General features: G+C 38.9%; 5 protein-coding genes across 5 annotated transcripts; 1 reads left to right on the top strand and 4 right to left on the bottom strand.

The window, feature by feature from the left end:
• Window positions 1–2272: 2272 nt before the first annotated feature.
• On the bottom strand, window positions 2273–5159 carry LOC108148121 (NADH dehydrogenase (ubiquinone) complex I, assembly factor 6 homolog). The gene is made up of 4 exons (XM_017274971.2): window positions 4963–5159; window positions 4784–4898; window positions 2921–3546; window positions 2273–2445 (listed from the first exon to the last, which is right to left on the bottom strand). Exons 1-4 carry the CDS (start codon window positions 5121–5123, stop codon window positions 2364–2366), a joined length of 984 nt encoding a protein of 327 aa, XP_017130460.1. The 5' UTR covers window positions 5124–5159; the 3' UTR covers window positions 2273–2363.
• A 333-nt stretch (window positions 5160–5492) lies between these two features.
• Window positions 5493–6278, bottom strand: LOC108148125 (glycine-rich selenoprotein). Its single transcript, XM_017274975.2, has 3 exons — window positions 6126–6278; window positions 5983–6067; window positions 5493–5924 (listed from the first exon to the last, which is right to left on the bottom strand). Exons 1-3 carry the CDS (start codon window positions 6142–6144, stop codon window positions 5684–5686), a joined length of 345 nt encoding a protein of 114 aa, XP_017130464.1. The 5' UTR covers window positions 6145–6278; the 3' UTR covers window positions 5493–5683.
• A 402-nt stretch (window positions 6279–6680) lies between these two features.
• LOC108148169 (glycine-rich selenoprotein) lies at window positions 6681–7649 on the bottom strand. Its single transcript, XM_017275069.2, has 3 exons — window positions 7504–7649; window positions 7348–7432; window positions 6681–7289 (listed from the first exon to the last, which is right to left on the bottom strand). Exons 1-3 carry the CDS (start codon window positions 7520–7522, stop codon window positions 7064–7066), a joined length of 330 nt encoding a protein of 109 aa, XP_017130558.1. The 5' UTR covers window positions 7523–7649; the 3' UTR covers window positions 6681–7063.
• Window positions 7650–8961: 1312 nt separating this feature from the next.
• Window positions 8962–11711, top strand: LOC108148168 (lymphokine-activated killer T-cell-originated protein kinase). Its single transcript, XM_017275068.2, has 3 exons — window positions 8962–9435; window positions 10368–10726; window positions 10905–11711. The coding sequence occupies exons 1-3, from the start codon at window positions 9176–9178 to the stop codon at window positions 11438–11440; spliced, it is 1155 nt and encodes a 384-aa protein (XP_017130557.1). The 5' UTR covers window positions 8962–9175; the 3' UTR covers window positions 11441–11711.
• A 1621-nt stretch (window positions 11712–13332) lies between these two features.
• On the bottom strand, window positions 13333–17061 carry LOC108148166 (partitioning defective protein 6). Its single transcript, XM_017275066.2, has 3 exons — window positions 16703–17061; window positions 15901–16129; window positions 13333–15816 (listed from the first exon to the last, which is right to left on the bottom strand). Exons 1-3 carry the CDS (start codon window positions 16778–16780, stop codon window positions 15056–15058), a joined length of 1068 nt encoding a protein of 355 aa, XP_017130555.1. The 5' UTR covers window positions 16781–17061; the 3' UTR covers window positions 13333–15055.
• Window positions 17062–17634: the final 573 nt, after the last annotated feature.

Raw genomic sequence — 17634 nt, 5'->3', positions numbered from 1 at the left:
TTACATTTTTGTTTTATCTTCATTGGTTTTGCCGCAATACCGATTTAAAGTTTTGTAATACAGCTGCACGAAATAAGCTGCGAGCCACTTTAGGTGTCAATTTGATGTTCTTCTTATTAACAACTTTGGATGTATTTATCACTGTGGACGGCCGTCAACGTAGTGAAGATAAACACCGGAATTCCTTACTATATATATATATATAGAATTATCCGACTCTTCTAGTGATGCTGATCACTGCGTTGCTAACTTCTGACTGAAATTATAATAAGCTCTGCAAGGGTTATACATATATGAAAATCTTGTTTGAGCTTTGTAACTAAAATGGAAATATCAGCAAGGTATACAACAAGAAAGGAAGCAAACTTCGGCAAGCCGAAGTTCATATACCCTTGCAGCTATTGCAAAAATTAAATATTTTTTAAAACATTAAAATTATGATTTACTTGTGTATATGTTTAAAAACATTGAAGCTATCATGACTTGCAGCTCAATTATTAGATAGTTATTTTATACATATATTTTTATTATTTCTATGGGAGCTATTTGATATAGACCTCCGATTTTCATGAAATTTAAACCGTAATTCTGAAATATTTAACCATTACTATATGTCGAAGAACTAAAAAAAAAATTTAAAAACAGCAAAGTTATATTTTTTTTTATTTATTTTTTCGATTGTTTCTATGGGAGCTATATGCTATAGTCGTCCGATCCGGTTCGTTCCGACTTATATACTACCTGCAATAGAACGACAACTTTTGGAAAAGTTTCATGCAGATAGCTTTAAAACTGAGAGACTAGTTTGCGTAGAAACGGACGGACAGACGGACATGGCTAGATCGACTCGCCTAGTGATGCTGATCAAGAATATATATACTTTATAGGGTCGCAGATGTCTCCTTCACTGCGTTGCAAACTTCTGACTGAAATTATAATACCCTCTGCAGGGGTATACAAATATTCGTTTTATAATTGTTATCTTCGGTGAGTACTAATTTATTTTTACACATCTCAAGGACAACGTGCAAAAATAAGATAGATCACTTAAAGAAATAAGTGCCAAAGAGAGTTTAAGCAACATTGATGCCATCATTTTCGACCTTTGGATTCTAATCTCCGGATAAAGTCCTCAATTATAGATAAAAAAATCATCTGAATATGAACACACTTAAGCAAGAACGCACTTAAAAGAAAAATGTCAGGAAACACGACAAACGACAACAAGTAAACAATTGTCGCAGCTTCCTCCAATTGTAAAGTATGAAGTCATGTCCATGACCATGTTAAAAATCTTAACTATCAACCTCATTGTCGTTTTCCGAAGAAACAGCCGTCCAAGAGATTTGAACAGGAACATACGCCAAATTACCCTTCCGGATTAAAATCTACTTGAATTTGATTAGAAGGGTTTATTCTGTAACCCTATTTAGACCAGTTCGTACACAATCCGCAGGAGAACAAATCATTGTCAGTAACATTATTCCGAGTCATTGTTTTTTGGTGGCCCGATAATGTCAAAATATAGGCACTAAGCTGTAATTATTTGCGTTACTTAGTGATTTCATTGTCTGGTTATTGAGTCCTTTGTCATTATTCCTTCGCTAACTCGGTGTTTCGAATAGCTCTGATCTCTCGGTGTCAAATTAGATATCTTATAAACAAATGCATCTAAATGACATCAATCTATAATTAAAACTGCTAAAAGGGTGTAAGGCACACATAGGAAACAGTAAACGATTTTCGATAATATCGCCTTTTTTTCTTTGCAGACCATTTTTCGATTTAGTTAATTGGTTAATTCAAGCTAATACAAAAAGCATTCTTTCCCTTCAACAGCGCGAGATTAAAATACTCAATAAAGCCACAAAGTTTATCGAATAATGAAAAAATTTAAGAATAAACATAGTTTCCGGGAGGAAGAAATCCATCACTTCTCTCCAAATTTCGAGTGGCACAATAAAGATGGTTAAAATGTTAAATGCCAAGGAAAACGCTTTTCTAATGCTGGTTTGCAGAAATCTTCCATTGATTACTATGTAAGACGTCATGCCAACAAGCAAAGCATATCCATGGTAGATTTTTCTTGTAAATTGATGAATATATTATAATAGTAAAAGATGCAAGGGTTTACAAACTTTGGCTTGCCGATGTCTTGATTCTTTCTTGCTTTTATATAGAATCGTGCCTTGCGGAGTTTTGATTTAAGCTCCAGTTCAGAAGGTCACAGTTTTTTTTTTTTTTTACATTAAAAAAATAAGTTTTGCAAATATTTAGTAAGTCGGAAAGCATGTTTTCTTTAATTAAATTAGTCAACAATACGGCATTCGGCCTAGGTTACATATTTACTAAAACAACGAATGTCAGTACCGATTAAACAGTGACTTCCAAAATAGACGTGCCGGCAGCATGGAGTCGCGTCCTACGCAGCTCTTGTGGGTTAGCCTATAAAATGGGAATAAATAAATAATAATTTATTTATAATTTGGTGCACAAGTAACAGGATCCCTATCACGATTATAAGAGTAACGGTTATAAAAACAAACTCATTTAAAGGGCTTGTCGTTCCTATAGCAGAGAAAAGGTATAGTGGTCTAATGCAATCTGGATATTACTGCGTAAAATTATCAGCGCTGGCTTTCAATTGCATATCAATTGAATGCCATAATTTACTAAGATTATTAAAGAAACTGTATAGTTTTTTCATTGGACATTCATAATTCTCAATGAATATTCTCTTCCGATAAAATCAGGTTTTGAAAATTCTTTGTAACTGTAGAACAAATATTGACAAAATCAAAACGGAACTTATGGAAAATTAGTCTCTTTTACTTTAGTTTTATGTTTATATTAATGTTAAGCAACGTTGTGCTTTCTTTCTTGACTTTCTTAATGGCTAAAGGGTGCGTGTGAAACTCACAGGAAGTTGGCGCGACGCAGGCGCTCCAGATATGCATCCGTGGCAACGGCAGAAAGAAAAATCTTGCGCACCTGGGGCGACATCTGATCGTGTAGCTGCCTGGCAAGCTTCAAGTGAGTGTTGGCGGCACTGGCCACCTCAAATATACACTCCTCGACGCCCTTGTCCTCGCTGCGGCCGCGAATGATGCGCTCCTGATTAACGCCATGCCGCACGAGCACCTCGAGGGGCACGCAGACCGCTTGCTGACGTCCCGTCAGCGGTATGGCACGCAGCAGGGTGGCGATGCCTTGGGCCTTGCCCAGGTGGGAGGCGGCGTGGTCCGCCTGCAGATCACGTACTCCGCTCACCTCCAAGAGCAGAAGGAGCAGCGAGGAGAAGGTCTGTTCGGCGTACTCCTCGAGCTCGCGGATCGTCTCGAAGCCCTGGTTGGTCGGACGCTCTCGTGCTGTGACCAGGCGGCGTAAATAAATCTTATTCAGCTTGCGACTGCCCACCGTGTGCTTCAGTTCTCGCAGGACAGGCTGATCCTCCACATAGGATCGTTGGGATTCCGATTCGAAGCACTTGTCTATGGAGTCGTGCCAAAACTTGAGGCGCAGTTTTGCTATTTGTGGTTCGGTTTGCTGTCAAGAAATCAAACGAAAGTCAACATACTTTTATGGGGTTGAGATTTTTTGTCATTGTGCTTCTAGAGATATGCATAAGTGAATTGTCGTCAAACTCTATAGTCAAATGTGTGTATAGCCTGAAGCGATTTGACCATATATCGCAAATGACTAATAAACTTCTGGACCTAAACTTGACCTCATGGATAAATTAAAGGGTTCTTATTTATTTCCGTTATGCAACGTCCACAAACACTCATCATTTTTAATGCCCAAGATTTAAATCGCTGTGTTCCAATATACTATTTTTTATCAATGCTATACGCCTCAAGAACAACCTACCACATAACTTAACAATTAATAAATTCTGAATTAAAAAATATTTGACATAAATAAAATTAATTAAATATAATACAAAATTAAAAAAAAATATATTTAAAAAATTTTTATAAGAATAAATAAAGAATAAAATTAAAATAAGTAAGATAAATACAACATAGTAAATCTAAAAATAAATAATATATAATTTTGTTAGATTAAGAAATATCTTAAGTTATCAAACCAATTTAAATATTGAACATATTGTTTTGACAAGTGCAATACTATAAGCTCAACCTTGTCGCACTAGGATACAAAATAAATATATGCATATATAGATATATACTTCACATTACCACAAAGACTTAAGAAAGGGATTGGTGTTTTATATCAACTAATTAATGGTTTTCCAGTATAAATTCATAAAGTTCACACGCACAAAACATTATCGATCTCGAAAACTATAGATGCGATTGTAGCACGTCCACTTATATAGCTTTATGATTTATGAATGATTTATATTCAGAAAACAGAGTATGGAAATAAGTTGAGGTGTTAGTTCGAAGGTTCTATCACATCGTCATTAGGAAAACTCATGTACAATATATCTGGAACGCATGTAACTGCTGTGAGTTCGCTAGTAAACGCTGTCGATGGGATAGAGCTTAACCCCAACTTCTAATATTTTTGAGGTTACTAGTGGAAGCTCTATCATTTGAAGAAGACGTTTTAATTCAATTTGTTGAAGGAGTAGAGCTAAACCCTGACCTTAAATATTTTAAAAGTTACTGATTTCCTATTATCTGAAGAACCTTCAACAGAAATTGAAGGGGAAAGAGTTAGTAGCTCAATGATGAATTGATTTGAGTTATAATTCTGCCATTCTGCCGAGTTATAAGTCTCCTTGGCAGTAGGCACTCAGGGATTCCCCACTCACATGTCCGCTAACCGATCTGGAGACCTCCACGTTGAATGCCCGCAGGGCGAAGGCAGCTCGTCGCAATTCCCGGGGCAGCAACAGGGTGCACAGGTAGTTCTCATAGTCATATTTCCTGGTTGTAGAACAGAACGATTGCAAAACAGCAAACTTAAAGTGTGTCCGTATGTGCTACTTACTCCACTAGGCTCATACAGTGTTTGGCACCGAATCCATTCCTGTCCGCTCCGTCCTCCTGGGAAGCGATCTTTTGCTGGACACTGCCATGCCGGACAACTCTTTGGCCTGATTTGGCGTTGAGTAACAGTCGGCAATTCCAATTTCGCACCAGGCGCCGCATCTTCTTCTTCCAGCTGTTTGACTGAACAGATGATTTGAACGGCGTTGCCGGACTGCAGTTACCGGCAGTGTTGCGTAATGTCGAAATTGTGACCGCCGGATTCCACTGGCACAAATTTTCACACATTCACATTTTGAATTGCCTAATTTTTCCAAAACATAATAAATTTAATGTCAAACAGCTGCATTTTTGCATGGGTATATTAAACTGTATAACTTATAGGATCGGACATGCTTTTTTCAACCTTTAATATTATATACGTTATTATTATTTAGTAGTTTCCTTTTGCCCTCTGATGCAAATTGCTTTGATTAACCAAGTTTTTTCTCATTAAAGTCTGAAAGACCAAAAATTCATTGTCTTTGTGAGTTGGGTAATTAGGGGGGTTTATTAAAAATAATATTCTGATTCCAAGTCAATACAAAACCTTACGACTAAAATTCAGCCACAATATATTTGATTAATTGTTCCGGTATGGTGGTAAAATGGGGATAAAGGGGTGAAGTATTCGAACATTTTGGTTAAACACTTCTTTAGACCAAAACACTTATACTATTTTGCTAACCACAGCATCCTCCGGCACTGCATGATGTGGAGGGCTGTATGCGGCCGATTCGGCGGTTCGGTCTTAATCCTCCTCCGCCATATCCACCGCCACCACTTCCACCTCCTCCGCCACCACCACCGCCTCCTCCACCTCCTCCTCCTCCTCCCCAACTGCTACTACCCCAGCCATTTCCTCGACGGGAGTTATCGCCGTTGTTATCATTGCTGCTAAACGGAGCTAGGAACGATGCAAACCTGTGCAGAAGGTACTAGATTAAATACTCCTGGTTGGAAATATCATTTGCCCACTCACAACTGCTTGATGGCAAACCATATACCCACGAATATGGCCAATACCCGATTCAAGTCCCAAGGACGTTTCTCCCAAAGTCGACCATCTGCAAAAAAAAAGGGTTCAGACCGCCGGGATCCACATGTACATCCATTTGCACTCACTTTGATCGACATACGCCATGTTGAAGACCAATTAGCTTGCAAGGTACTCTTTTTTTTTGTTTTGTAAATATTCCCGAATGTACTGGCAGGTCAGCCTAAATTTGTAAATTTGTATACAACTTGACGTGGTGTTGGAGATGGCCAAGCCAAGCAGCTGATTGACGTTATCGATAAGCATTTCGTCACAATAATCGGTTTGCCGATATTTCAATAATACCCTTTACACACAGCCGATTATAATCGCTTTATTGAAAATGTTGTTGCAGGGCGTTCTCACAGCCGCCGCTTAGGTTTATTGTTTGCTTCGGCTAAGGAACTTGTAAATTATTATTATTTTAAAGTATGCATAACACCTTCTCCTTCTGGCGCATGTATTTGTTTTTAAGGAATTATAAACCCACAGGGGTCTTCGATTCCAATAAGTTTCGGGTTAAAAACTAAATTTTGAATACGGGCAAAATATATTTGAAAATTATTATAAAACACATAAACATATGCTAAGTGCTCACTTCTGACTGGAAACTAATTGAAAAAAAATGGGGTTCACGGAGGTAATTTTTGGTTTTTATCTACATATTTATTTCGCAGGAATAACAATACATATAAAAAGTTCTTGGCACTGTTACTTTGAACTTTAAATATGTATGTACTTTTCATTACTAAATTCACATAAAAACCTGTAACTATATTGGAGCTAGTACATACACATGTACATATGTAAACCGACGACGGCCACGCAAGCAGCGAGCCCAGAAATCGACGATACATCTTTCGGCAGTTCTCCGCTCGAGTCCGAGTTTAAGAGGACTGCGTCATAGGTGCTACTGGAGCCGGACAAACCGTGACTTCTGAGCCAGTTTTGGTGCTGCTTGGCGCTTACAGTCTTCTGTCGGCGCGACATCCGCCCACAAATGTGGGACCGGATGTCGCTACTATCCTCATCCGCCTGCCGCAGGCATATTGCAGCTCATCGACGGCTGTATGCGTCCAATTCGGCGGTTTGGCCTTAATCCTCCTTGCCCTCCTCCTCCACCACCACCTCCTCCGCCACCACCTCCGCCACCACCCCAGCCACCTCCTCCTCCACCGCCGCCCCAGTTATTACCGCGTCGTTGGTTGGGGTTGTTATCGGGGGCTGTGAAGGGAGCCAGGAACGTCACGAATCTGAAAGAAACTTGCTTTGTTATAGCCTTATAAGTCTGCAGCTAGATAGTCAACTCACAGTTGTTTGATGGCGAACCATATTCCCATCAAGAGCTCCACTATCCGTCGCCAGTCCCAAGGTCGCTTCTCCCACACGCGCCCATCTGCCATAAACGAACAACAAATGGTTCAGAGTTTGCAATATCTGAGCAACACAAAATCAATGTTTACTCACTATGGTCGATGTACACCATGGCGCATACAGGATGCTTGAAACCCGCTTAATTTATTGCGCAAATTAAACAGATTTTACAACAGTTTCATTTCTAAAACATGACTAGGTATAGGCAAACCGATAAGTACGTCACTGCAATCAAAAAACTTCAAAAAATGTGAATACTAAATTATACCCTGTTTCCACTGCGACATATCTACATTCTTGTTGCTGTCAATAATGCTCTATTTTCACCGAGAACCGTCCACATTCTTTTGTCAAGCATGAACTGTGCGCACTAGGGAAATGCGAGAAATAGGTTTGAATTCTTAATATTAACCAATACAAAACCGTTTTTATGTAAGTGGTTTTGATTGTGCTTATAACATTGCATTGTTGGATTCATTCATTAACGCATTTTTTTCTCAGACTACACGATGTAACATAAATTCGAGCAAAACGGACTTAAAGCCTATTCAGACAGGCGGGTTTTCTGCTTCAGCGATCAAATTCCGCTTTTATGTTCCTTAAGAGGTGCATGTACTAGAAAGAGACCGAAAAAAGTCGCTTCAAGTAGTTGTTGCGAGTAGTAGGCTATTAATTTGGTGGTGATTCAGTAGTTTTGAAGTATTTCAATTATTTTTACCTGGCCATTTTGGGATATTTTTGAAATGGAGATGTATTTTGGCCTAGTCAGCAAATGCCCATTCTATAATATGAAAGAATAGGAAGGTATCGACTTCCATTTGACCTACAGTAAGCGCGAAAGAGCTCTGATATTTCTAGGGAAATCCAGCATCAATTAATGGATCGGTTGGTCAGCAGAAAAAAGTTTTCCATTTGCGAATGTCAAAATTGAATTTAGTTTTGCGTTAATATCCATTTTGCTGTCGAAAAATGAAATTTTGTGTTGTCTTTTTCTTCTTTTTGGGTCTGTTCACATTATTGCATTTTTCGGCTTCAAACTCAGCAATATTTAATTTTGAATGATTAAAAATGATTTGAGGTTGTGCCGAGCAATCGACCGTTTTTTTTACCTCCGGCAACAAATTCTTTAAAAGCACTGGGTGTATATTTTGCAGCTACTACAAACCGTTTTTTGATTTACAGAGAAACATTCGGTAATTGTCGCGCAACCAAATTATTAATATTTTTATTTCTTGGATATCTACCCTATTGCAAAAAGATTTTTTTAAATGTTTAGAAAGCATTTGCCTTGGATTTTTAGTCCGTTATGTCGGAAACTTCAATGAATGCTGAAAATTGTACATTGTGTAAAATCGTATTGTATGACAAAAATTAGTTTAAATGATAACGGTTCAGAACTAGACCCCTTTGCCAGTATTGTTAAGTGTCCTACGATAAAGTGAGACCAAGGCAAACAGTTTAATATTGTAGGCGTATGTTTTAATTGTCAAGTGTAAGTAGCTTTTCAAGGCTGTCGTTTATAAGTTGTTGTTAAACAAAAGTGTCGTGTGGCGTACTCGAGTTAAAACCACTTTCAAAACAGCTGAAAATGTGATTAATTGTTGCCAAATAACTGCGAGGGTCACACTGCCACTTAAGAAAGTGTTGGTGCCGCCGCTCACACCCACTGTTGCATTCCATTTACAGTTCAAACGGACTTTTTGTGCGCGTCGCTTTTTTTTGTTGATTGATTAATAATTTTTTATTGAGAATAAGCGAATAAACGATGGAAACGCCGCGCCGCAAGCTGCGCAATTTGCACTTGGAGAACGTGCAGAACAGCAGCACACCGATTCGGGTGCCACCATCGCCGATGCTAAAAACTCTGGGCCACGGGACCGGCGTCAGCGTTTACCGCCTGGACCGCTCGCCACGGCGCGGCCAAATCCGCTCTCCATGGGCTGTCAAGCGGATCACGCATAATATGCGAGTCAAGAAGGATACGCTATTCAACGAGCGGATTGTCCACGAGGCGGAAATCTTGCGGTAAGTTTTGGTCCACAAGACGAATTTCTATCGCGTTTGCTCTTGCAGGATGGATTGTGTGTGTGTGTGTGTGTGTGTGTGTGTCACTGTCCTGCGTGTGCGTGTCGTGGAATGTGCAAATGTGCTAGTGCGGAGGCTGCATGTGTGGTAGGATGTGGGTGATATGTGGGTCACAAAAGCACCGGGGTGGTCATTGCAAACAAATACAGGCAACACTTGTTACAGTTACATATTAGGGTTTTTTTTATTGGTCTTAATAAGATTCGAAAAAATAGAGGAAACTGCAGTTTCCTTATCATAAGATGATGCGTCATACATGATGAATTGGCCTCAATACAATAATCTAATGTTAAGATTTATTATCACTATAAGTATAATTTAAATAATAGGGCGTCCCAAAGCCATAACTTTAAGCCTACAATCAATATTTGAAAAATAATGTTAATACAGTTTACACTGGACATAATAAAACAATAATAAAAAATGATAAATTTAGTGGCCAAAATAATCACAAAATGTATTAAAGTTCCAAGAAATCGAATGACAGCAATCAAATCAAATTTAAGTAAATACGTTCTAAGCTGGTTGGAATAAAGTTTTTTTTTTTTTAATTATATTCACAAAAAAAAATATTTTTTGTAAAAAATAAAAAAAAATGTTAAAAGCACATGAATTGATTAACTTTTGGTTGGACTTTCTTTACAAAGTTCTATTCAACACTTAACTTTAATTGTAAACTGCAGTTTTAATAAAAAGTTCCATTGGCTTTATATAAAAGTAGGAAAATCATTAAAATTACTTGGCTCTCTAAAGATTGATATAAGACGAATGTGCCTCTACGCAGGAAAGGTACAATAATTGTCTTATTAAAACCCCCAAAAACCCCATATACTATATAGTTCAAGAAATAATAACCTATTCTACCATCCTAGAAAACTTCAACACCCAAATATTGTGGGATTCCGTGGCGTTGTCACCAACGCCGAGGGCGTTAACACATTGGCTCTCGAAATGTGCACCACCTCGCTGGGTTCCATACTGGAGGAACGTCACGACGAGGATCTGGGTCCGCTGCCAGCCAAACACACTTTCAAAATGATCATGGACGTCGCCCTTGCGCTAGATTTCCTTCACAACGAGGCTCGCATGCTGCACGGCGACCTCAAGTCCTTTAATGTCCTGGTTAAAGGAGAGTTTGAGATCTGCAAATTGTGCGATTTCGGGGTCTCTTTGCCGCTGGACGAGCAAGGCGAGATTAATTTCCTCAAGAACCCAGGGTTGCGATATGTGGGTGAGTTCTTTGGTTGTAAACGATGCAGTGGCAGCACACTTAGCTAAATATTTAAAGTGTTTTTGATAAGCCATTGTCGGTGGTTTATATTTAATAAACTTACAAATCGATACCGCTGCACTGTTTGACTGTTATTAAAACATTAATTGCTATAATTACCAACGCGCTTTTGTTTCAGGAACTAGCCTGTGGTGCGCTCCAGAGGTCATAGATGATGTGGATATCATAGACAGCAAGGCAGACATTTTCAGCTTTGGCCTAATTATCTACGAGACCTTGGCCCTGGTGCCGCCACACACCTTGGAGCTCGATGCAGCGCTGGGCGAGGATATGGACAGCTCCCACGACTTGACCACCGACGCGGAGAAGCTGCAGCGCAAGCAGCTGGACTTCTCCGGGGTAGCTGCAGAAATCGAGGAGGAACATACAGACAACGATATGAGTCAGGAGACGGTCGAAGAGGAGGAGGTCGACGAGGAAGAGGACGATACTAAGGAGAACGACACCAAGGAGAACGACTTCTCTGACCTTGACTCGGCCTATGGCACACGCCCACCACTGCCGGTTGCCTTTCAACTCAGCGACGATTACAACTGCATCGTGGAGCTGTTCTACCTGTGCACAAATGCTCTGAGCGAGGATCGTCCGGCTGCGAAGACCATTTGGCAGTGTCTGGAGAACAATGCCGCGAATGTGGCGACCGGAAGCGATTAGACTGATTTTCATTCTCATCCTCCTACACAATCTTCCTCCATTTGGATATTGGATATTAACTCTTAAATGTAATTTGTCTAGATGTATCATTTTTGTTTGCATGTATGAAAAACTAGTTATAATTTGAACTCTGTAAAAAAAGACACACGACGAGCACGCATGAAGCAAAGAATTCGCTCATATACATAAATTTAATTTCCTGATTGGTTAAGTTAAGTGTATATATTCAGCAGCCGAAAGATAAGAAAGATAAATCGAATCGCAACTGAAAGAAAAATGTGATGGGTTCAATTATTTAAGGTGGTTAACAATTAATAGTTATAATTAAAAAAAAAAAACGAAGTTGAGCTAAAATTTAAAAAGAAATTGCTTTTTAAAAAGGATGGATCGCTTTAAGGGGGTATACAAGTGTAACTCTTTTTAATCGACTTTTTTTGGCGTAATCGGTAGTTTACAGTTTCAAAAATATCCTGATAAAGCGGCAAGGTTGTATCTAAAATAGCTTTTGAATAGCAACGTTCTAAGGAGCGACCGCTTACAGGCATACACCGCTGCACCTGAAACTTGAAACGCCTTTTTCTCGAAAAGATATTTTTGAAAACTGCTGACAATCATAGCTCGAATGTAAATTGACCGATCGGTTTAAAAGTAAGACTCAGCTACAAATAAGACTATCTACAATGACCTACGAACTTTTGGATTGGTTGAAAATTGTCCATTTGTGAGAATTTAAAAGGTCATTTTTTAAATTAAAAAGTAGCTACTTATTTTTTGTCAAACCGACGCAATTTTGTTAATATTTTTAAGATTGTAGCGCATTCGTATATAGCAATCATAATCTTTTTGAATTTTTCTATTTATTCGGAATCATGTCAGAAGTTGGAGACCTTTTTTTTTAATAAAGTTGATAACTTACCTTGTTGTGTGCAAAAAATTGCAAAACATTACTTTTAATTCATTCTTTAAAAAAAAGTTCAAACAATTTCATATTTTTTCGTGGGTAACACTGGTATAGCCACTTAAGGGGAGAGTAGGGTTTTTATATTTTTTTAAATAATGTCTAATATGTTTTGATGTTGTGTTGTGTCTAAATTTCAAATCGGTCAGAGAAAATTGATAGTATGGTTATTTTTATAACGGTTTACTAGTACTAGTATACTCATTTTCAAAACTTTAAAGCGGTTTTCCCACAACTCACGTTTGGAAGTCGGTGTTCATCATTACTTCAAAAAATTTCGTACTTCTTTCCTTAATAGATTGCATTGACTTAAATAAATATAAAAATGCCTTCATGCATTTATTTTTATCAAAAATTTGGAAATTTTTGCGGTAAGTCACTTAAGCCACTTTTGAAACCCTTTTCTAATTGGAAAAGCTTGTCTTACCATTAAAATGTGGGTGTCCAGAATTTAGCGTTTTGTGGGCGTTAGAATGCGATGCTTCGGCAGCACTTGAATCGCTTTTAGTTTCCAAAATCTCGACGTTCAGACGGCTATTAATTCTAAAATGGCTATTGATTCTGATCAAGAATATTTACGTGAAAGGGTAAAATATTGCAATATTCTCAATGTGTACAAAACAGCCCCTAATCTAAATTGAAAAGTGGCGGACATGCATCTTAACAATTTTAATTGAGCATTTTTAAATAAGATCATTTTGAAAATATTTGATATTACTTTCGTACGACACAATGAAGTAGAATCAATCCCATTGGATAGCGACTAAAGATTCTGTACGCAATAATTTTTAAAAATTTAAGTATTGATATTGGCACATTAAACGATTATTTACCAATTTCGATCTTTCTAACGCTTAAACCCCTTTTTTCGTACTTAAAATAATAGCCTTCAAGTTCCAACGTCCCAGAAAACTGCATTTTCGCATAAGTTCTATTTCAAGTTCACTTAAGTTTATTAAAAAATAATAATACATACATCAAAATATAAATTTTTTCTTTCGTATTTTTGCTTTTCGGTCTTTCTTAGTTATTCAGCGGGAATGAACTATCGCTTTATGTATATATTTATGCGTGTGCTTGGAAATCGGGGATGGTGGAGACTATAGTTTCTCGTTCGGTTAAGGTTAAGATCAGGGCCGTAGCTAGAGCATCAGGGGCCCGGGGGCAACGAGTAAAAATGGCCCCAGCTGGCACCGCCCCAACTGCCCCATGCTAGCTACGGCCCTGGTTAAGATTGCTTGGTAGTATGTGTAGGATATGTGGATATGTGGCATTGGGATGAGGGATGTGTTTGGTTTGGGCCATACGCAAGGTTTCAGATTCGCTGCTGTCTCTAGCCTAGATCTTGCTATCTATCTAGGGTATTTCGAAAAGTTAGTAATGCCTGTTCCGCCCCATAATGATGGGTATTGTTAACTTCAAGTCAAGCAGATCGCATCGCGTCTGCCTTGAGTGTCTTTTTGATTTGACTAAAGCGTATACAGACTTCAAGTGTGTGTACAAGGATACGTATTTAACATAGATTGTTTTAGTGTATATATTATCTTGTATATATAAAGTATCGAATTGCTCTCTTAAAGGCGAAGGCGCTGTTGGTGTTTCGTTTATTTACTTTATCGTTTTGTTAACTTTAGCTTCACAGTTTTCTGTATTTTCTCCATAACTTTAAATGATGACATTACAACAAACAACTTGAACGAGTATTGGACGCATAGACGAAAAACAAAAATTAAAATTACAAAAAATACAATGTTTAAAATAAAATAAACAAATACACTAGGTAATGCCATGAAAACATGAATATGGACTAAAAAAAATTATTGTATCTAATTTAAAAAAGGTTTGCAAATCAAAAACCATTCGTTTTTGGGGTTTTTTCGACTTGTAAAAGTACATAAAATGGAATGCTTTGGGTATAAATTAGTTGTGTTCGCATGTGTGATTTTTTTTTTACAATTATTGCCTTTTCAGAATTTGTCGATTCGAATGGTTAAGTAAATTTTTCTGCCTTCTGCATTTTATGCTTTCCCTCTCTCTCTCTTATTTAATCTCTCCTCTATCTGTCTCACTCTAATCTAATGCAACAAGCAAGAATAATAACAAGACGTAAATCTTACAAATTTAAATACATATATATGCCAAGGAAATAGATAAAAACAAGGGACTGCATTCAAAAACGTGCAAATGAATAGGTGTGATTTGTGTGACTTTGAGTGTGTTTCGTGGAATGTATGGGGAAAGTCTGATTATGATTATATGTATAATCGTATTTTATATATTGCTCAACTACTACATAACTGGGAATTTTGTAGAAACAGCGTTTTAACAAACTTTTACAGGATATGACCAAGATATTGCCCATATTTCTACATAATTCACTCAATTAATAATGCTTTTTGATGATTCCTTCATGGTGTTTTGAGCTTTGACAGTCTTTTTAGTAAGTGAGCTATATATAATCGATTGAAATACATGTGATTAGCTCGCCTAACTTGTATAACTTTAAATAATTGACTCGAGTTTAACGAACTTATCCTGATCTTAAGGAAAGTTAAGTCTGATAAACTGAAAATCCTCTCCTCTTCTCTGCTGTGAATTCGCGTTTTCCGTTGCTTGAGTCCTAGATGCCGCTGAATGGCCATTCCTCCTGGTCAATCTTACAAATGCAGCACTCCATCCTTAACGTCGCTGGCCATTATCGTGGACGCATTTGAGGCTGCCTGCTGGTGATGCGACGAGGGTGATGATGACAGCGGTGGCGCCGGCGGCTGATAATTCTGGTTCCCAGCGGAAGTCGACGTGGGACTCTCGTCTAGGGTCACCCCCGTGAGGTCCACGATATCGTCCTGATCGTCGTGCTCAATTTCGTCGGAGGTGTTGGTATTATTGGTGTGATGCGACCCACTGGACAGTTGGCTGTTCCTCGAAAAGGAGCCGCGATGTGTGGACGTCAGCGTGCGCTGGTTGGCCGGCTTCACAGTGATGATTAAATTGGAGCTATTAGCCACCATCATGTCGGTAACTTGATCCAGCGTCTTGCCCGCCACTTCGATGCCATTCACCTCGATCACTTCATCGTTAACGGCCAGCAAGCCCGTACTTTCGGCGAGGCCGCCCGGCACCAAGCGGGATATAAAGATGCCCGGCTGCTTCTCCAGTCCACTGGCCGTCACCCGCACGGAGGTGCCATCTCTTATATAGAATCCCAGGGGCTTATCGCTGCCATGCTTCAGCAACCGCACCCTTCTATGCGTTTCCGGCACAATATCCACATCTATGATGGCCGAAACCTGGCGAAAGTCGTGCGGTATGGATATCGATGGGGCCTTTGTCTTTACGGGCGTGTGTCCCATCAGTATGCTGCCGATTAGGTTCCTCGGCTTCATCGTCCCAAAGCCTGAGTACTCGTTAAGATCATCTATAGGGAGCGGGAACCGTTGGTGAGTGAGTAATGGTTATGGCAATGGCAATGGTAATGGGTTTGACAATACGATAGACTTACCTTTCCGCTGAACTATGACCCGTAGAAGGGGACGTGCTGTTTTCAGGGCCCTGCCAAAGTTATCATCGTTGTTAATCGGCAGCAGATCGTTGTCCCGCGGATCGATGTAGAGAATGAGAAACTGGATGTTCGTTAGCTTGTGCAGCTGCTCTATAAGGGCCGCAAATTTGTCGAAGCTCTGCTCCGTCTCATTTCGCTTAAAACTCCACCGCCGGAACTCCGCATCAAACTTAAAGGTTGGGTTTAATAAGTTAGTTTCTTATGCCTTTCATTTCTGTTACAACTAAATGGATACGTTTACGAATACGTTTGATAAGCATCACCTGTTGAACTATTCGCATGATTACTCAATAGAAATTTTCCTAATTTCCCTTTGTCGTTTTGGGAAGACATTTTTCAACATTCTATACAATTAACAAATCCTTACTTAATAGAGAACAATTAATTTGAGCATAACAGTGTAGGTGTTCAAGCTCAACAGATAGTAGTCTATCATAACGTGTTAAAGGAGTAGTCCAAAATGAACCCGCTTCATCAGTAAATATTGGCTCTGAGGACTTTTCAACAATTTCCAGATAGTAAATAAATTGTAATCAATTTGAAGTGCTTGCAGAGATGGAAAGCCCTTTTTTCGTCGGGACTAATACCTGTACGGGGATTTAGGTAACTTTCCAACTCAGAACCCTCGGCTCCCAAACTAGTAAATGCAATTTCTATGCGCATGAATCAGCAGCTCAGCGGCGAAGAAAGGGGCGTGGATGTCGGTGGGAATGCAGATTCAAGGGCTGAAGTTGGGACTCACCTTCGATTTCACCTCGATCAGGTTCGTGTCGCCACTGGTCGCCGTGCCGGACGTTGTGTTTATCTTGTTCTTTGACATTTTTCCCGAGCCAAGTGCTCACAATTTTGCTCAACAAGCACACAACACAAAACACGGCAGTTTGAGTTTCAGTTTCAGTTTCTCTGATCTGATCTTTGGGATCGAACCGAAACGCCCGATACGAAACGAAACCGAACCAAAGTGCAGCGTACCGATGGCGGGGGGCAACGATAGTGAGGGGTTGCCAATAAATTAGCGTTAGAAATATAAATTAAAACTAATTAAATAAAAGAAATGGATGGAGGTTGATGGTATGGTACTTCGATGAACTATCGCAGGCCAGGGCTGCCACCTTTATGATACAGAGTTGCGTTGAACTATCGCAGAGCTGCCACTTCTTATCGTAAAAGGCTATTCACACAGCGGCTATCATGCAACAGCGGCCGGATTCCGCTTCAGCGTCTTTATCTTCGGCGAAAAGGCGATAAAACTTATTATTGGGAGTAGAAGGTGATTTAGTATTAAGATGATTTTTACTTGGCAATTACGGGATTTTTTTGGAGTTGCAGATGCATTTTGGCCAAGTCAGCGATTTTAATATAATTAAATGAACAAATTCTAATTTGATAATACGAGTGAATAAGGAGTATTGACTTCAATTTGACCTGCGGGGCAAAATAAAAATTAGCTCTTGGAGTTAAATGATTTACATTAAAGCCTTTCTATGATTTGAGTGGATTTTAAAGTAAAACTTTACAGATTAAAAAGCACACAACAGTGAATAATTGAACCACACAAACAGTACCGACACAATTGTAACAAGGATTCAAGATCACCTTATCGTTGGTAATTATTCCACATTTTATTATAATCTTTTAACTTTTGCGTCAGAAAAGCAAAATCGAAAATATTGA

Source organism: Drosophila elegans, unplaced genomic scaffold (assembly GCF_018152505.1).
Source record: "Drosophila elegans isolate 14027-0461.03 unplaced genomic scaffold, ASM1815250v1 contig_149, whole genome shotgun sequence".
In the NCBI taxonomy this organism is placed as follows: domain Eukaryota; kingdom Metazoa; phylum Arthropoda; class Insecta; order Diptera; family Drosophilidae; genus Drosophila; species Drosophila elegans.
The sequence above is the reverse complement of the archived record's forward strand: the minus strand, read 5'-3'. Positions and strand labels throughout refer to the sequence as shown.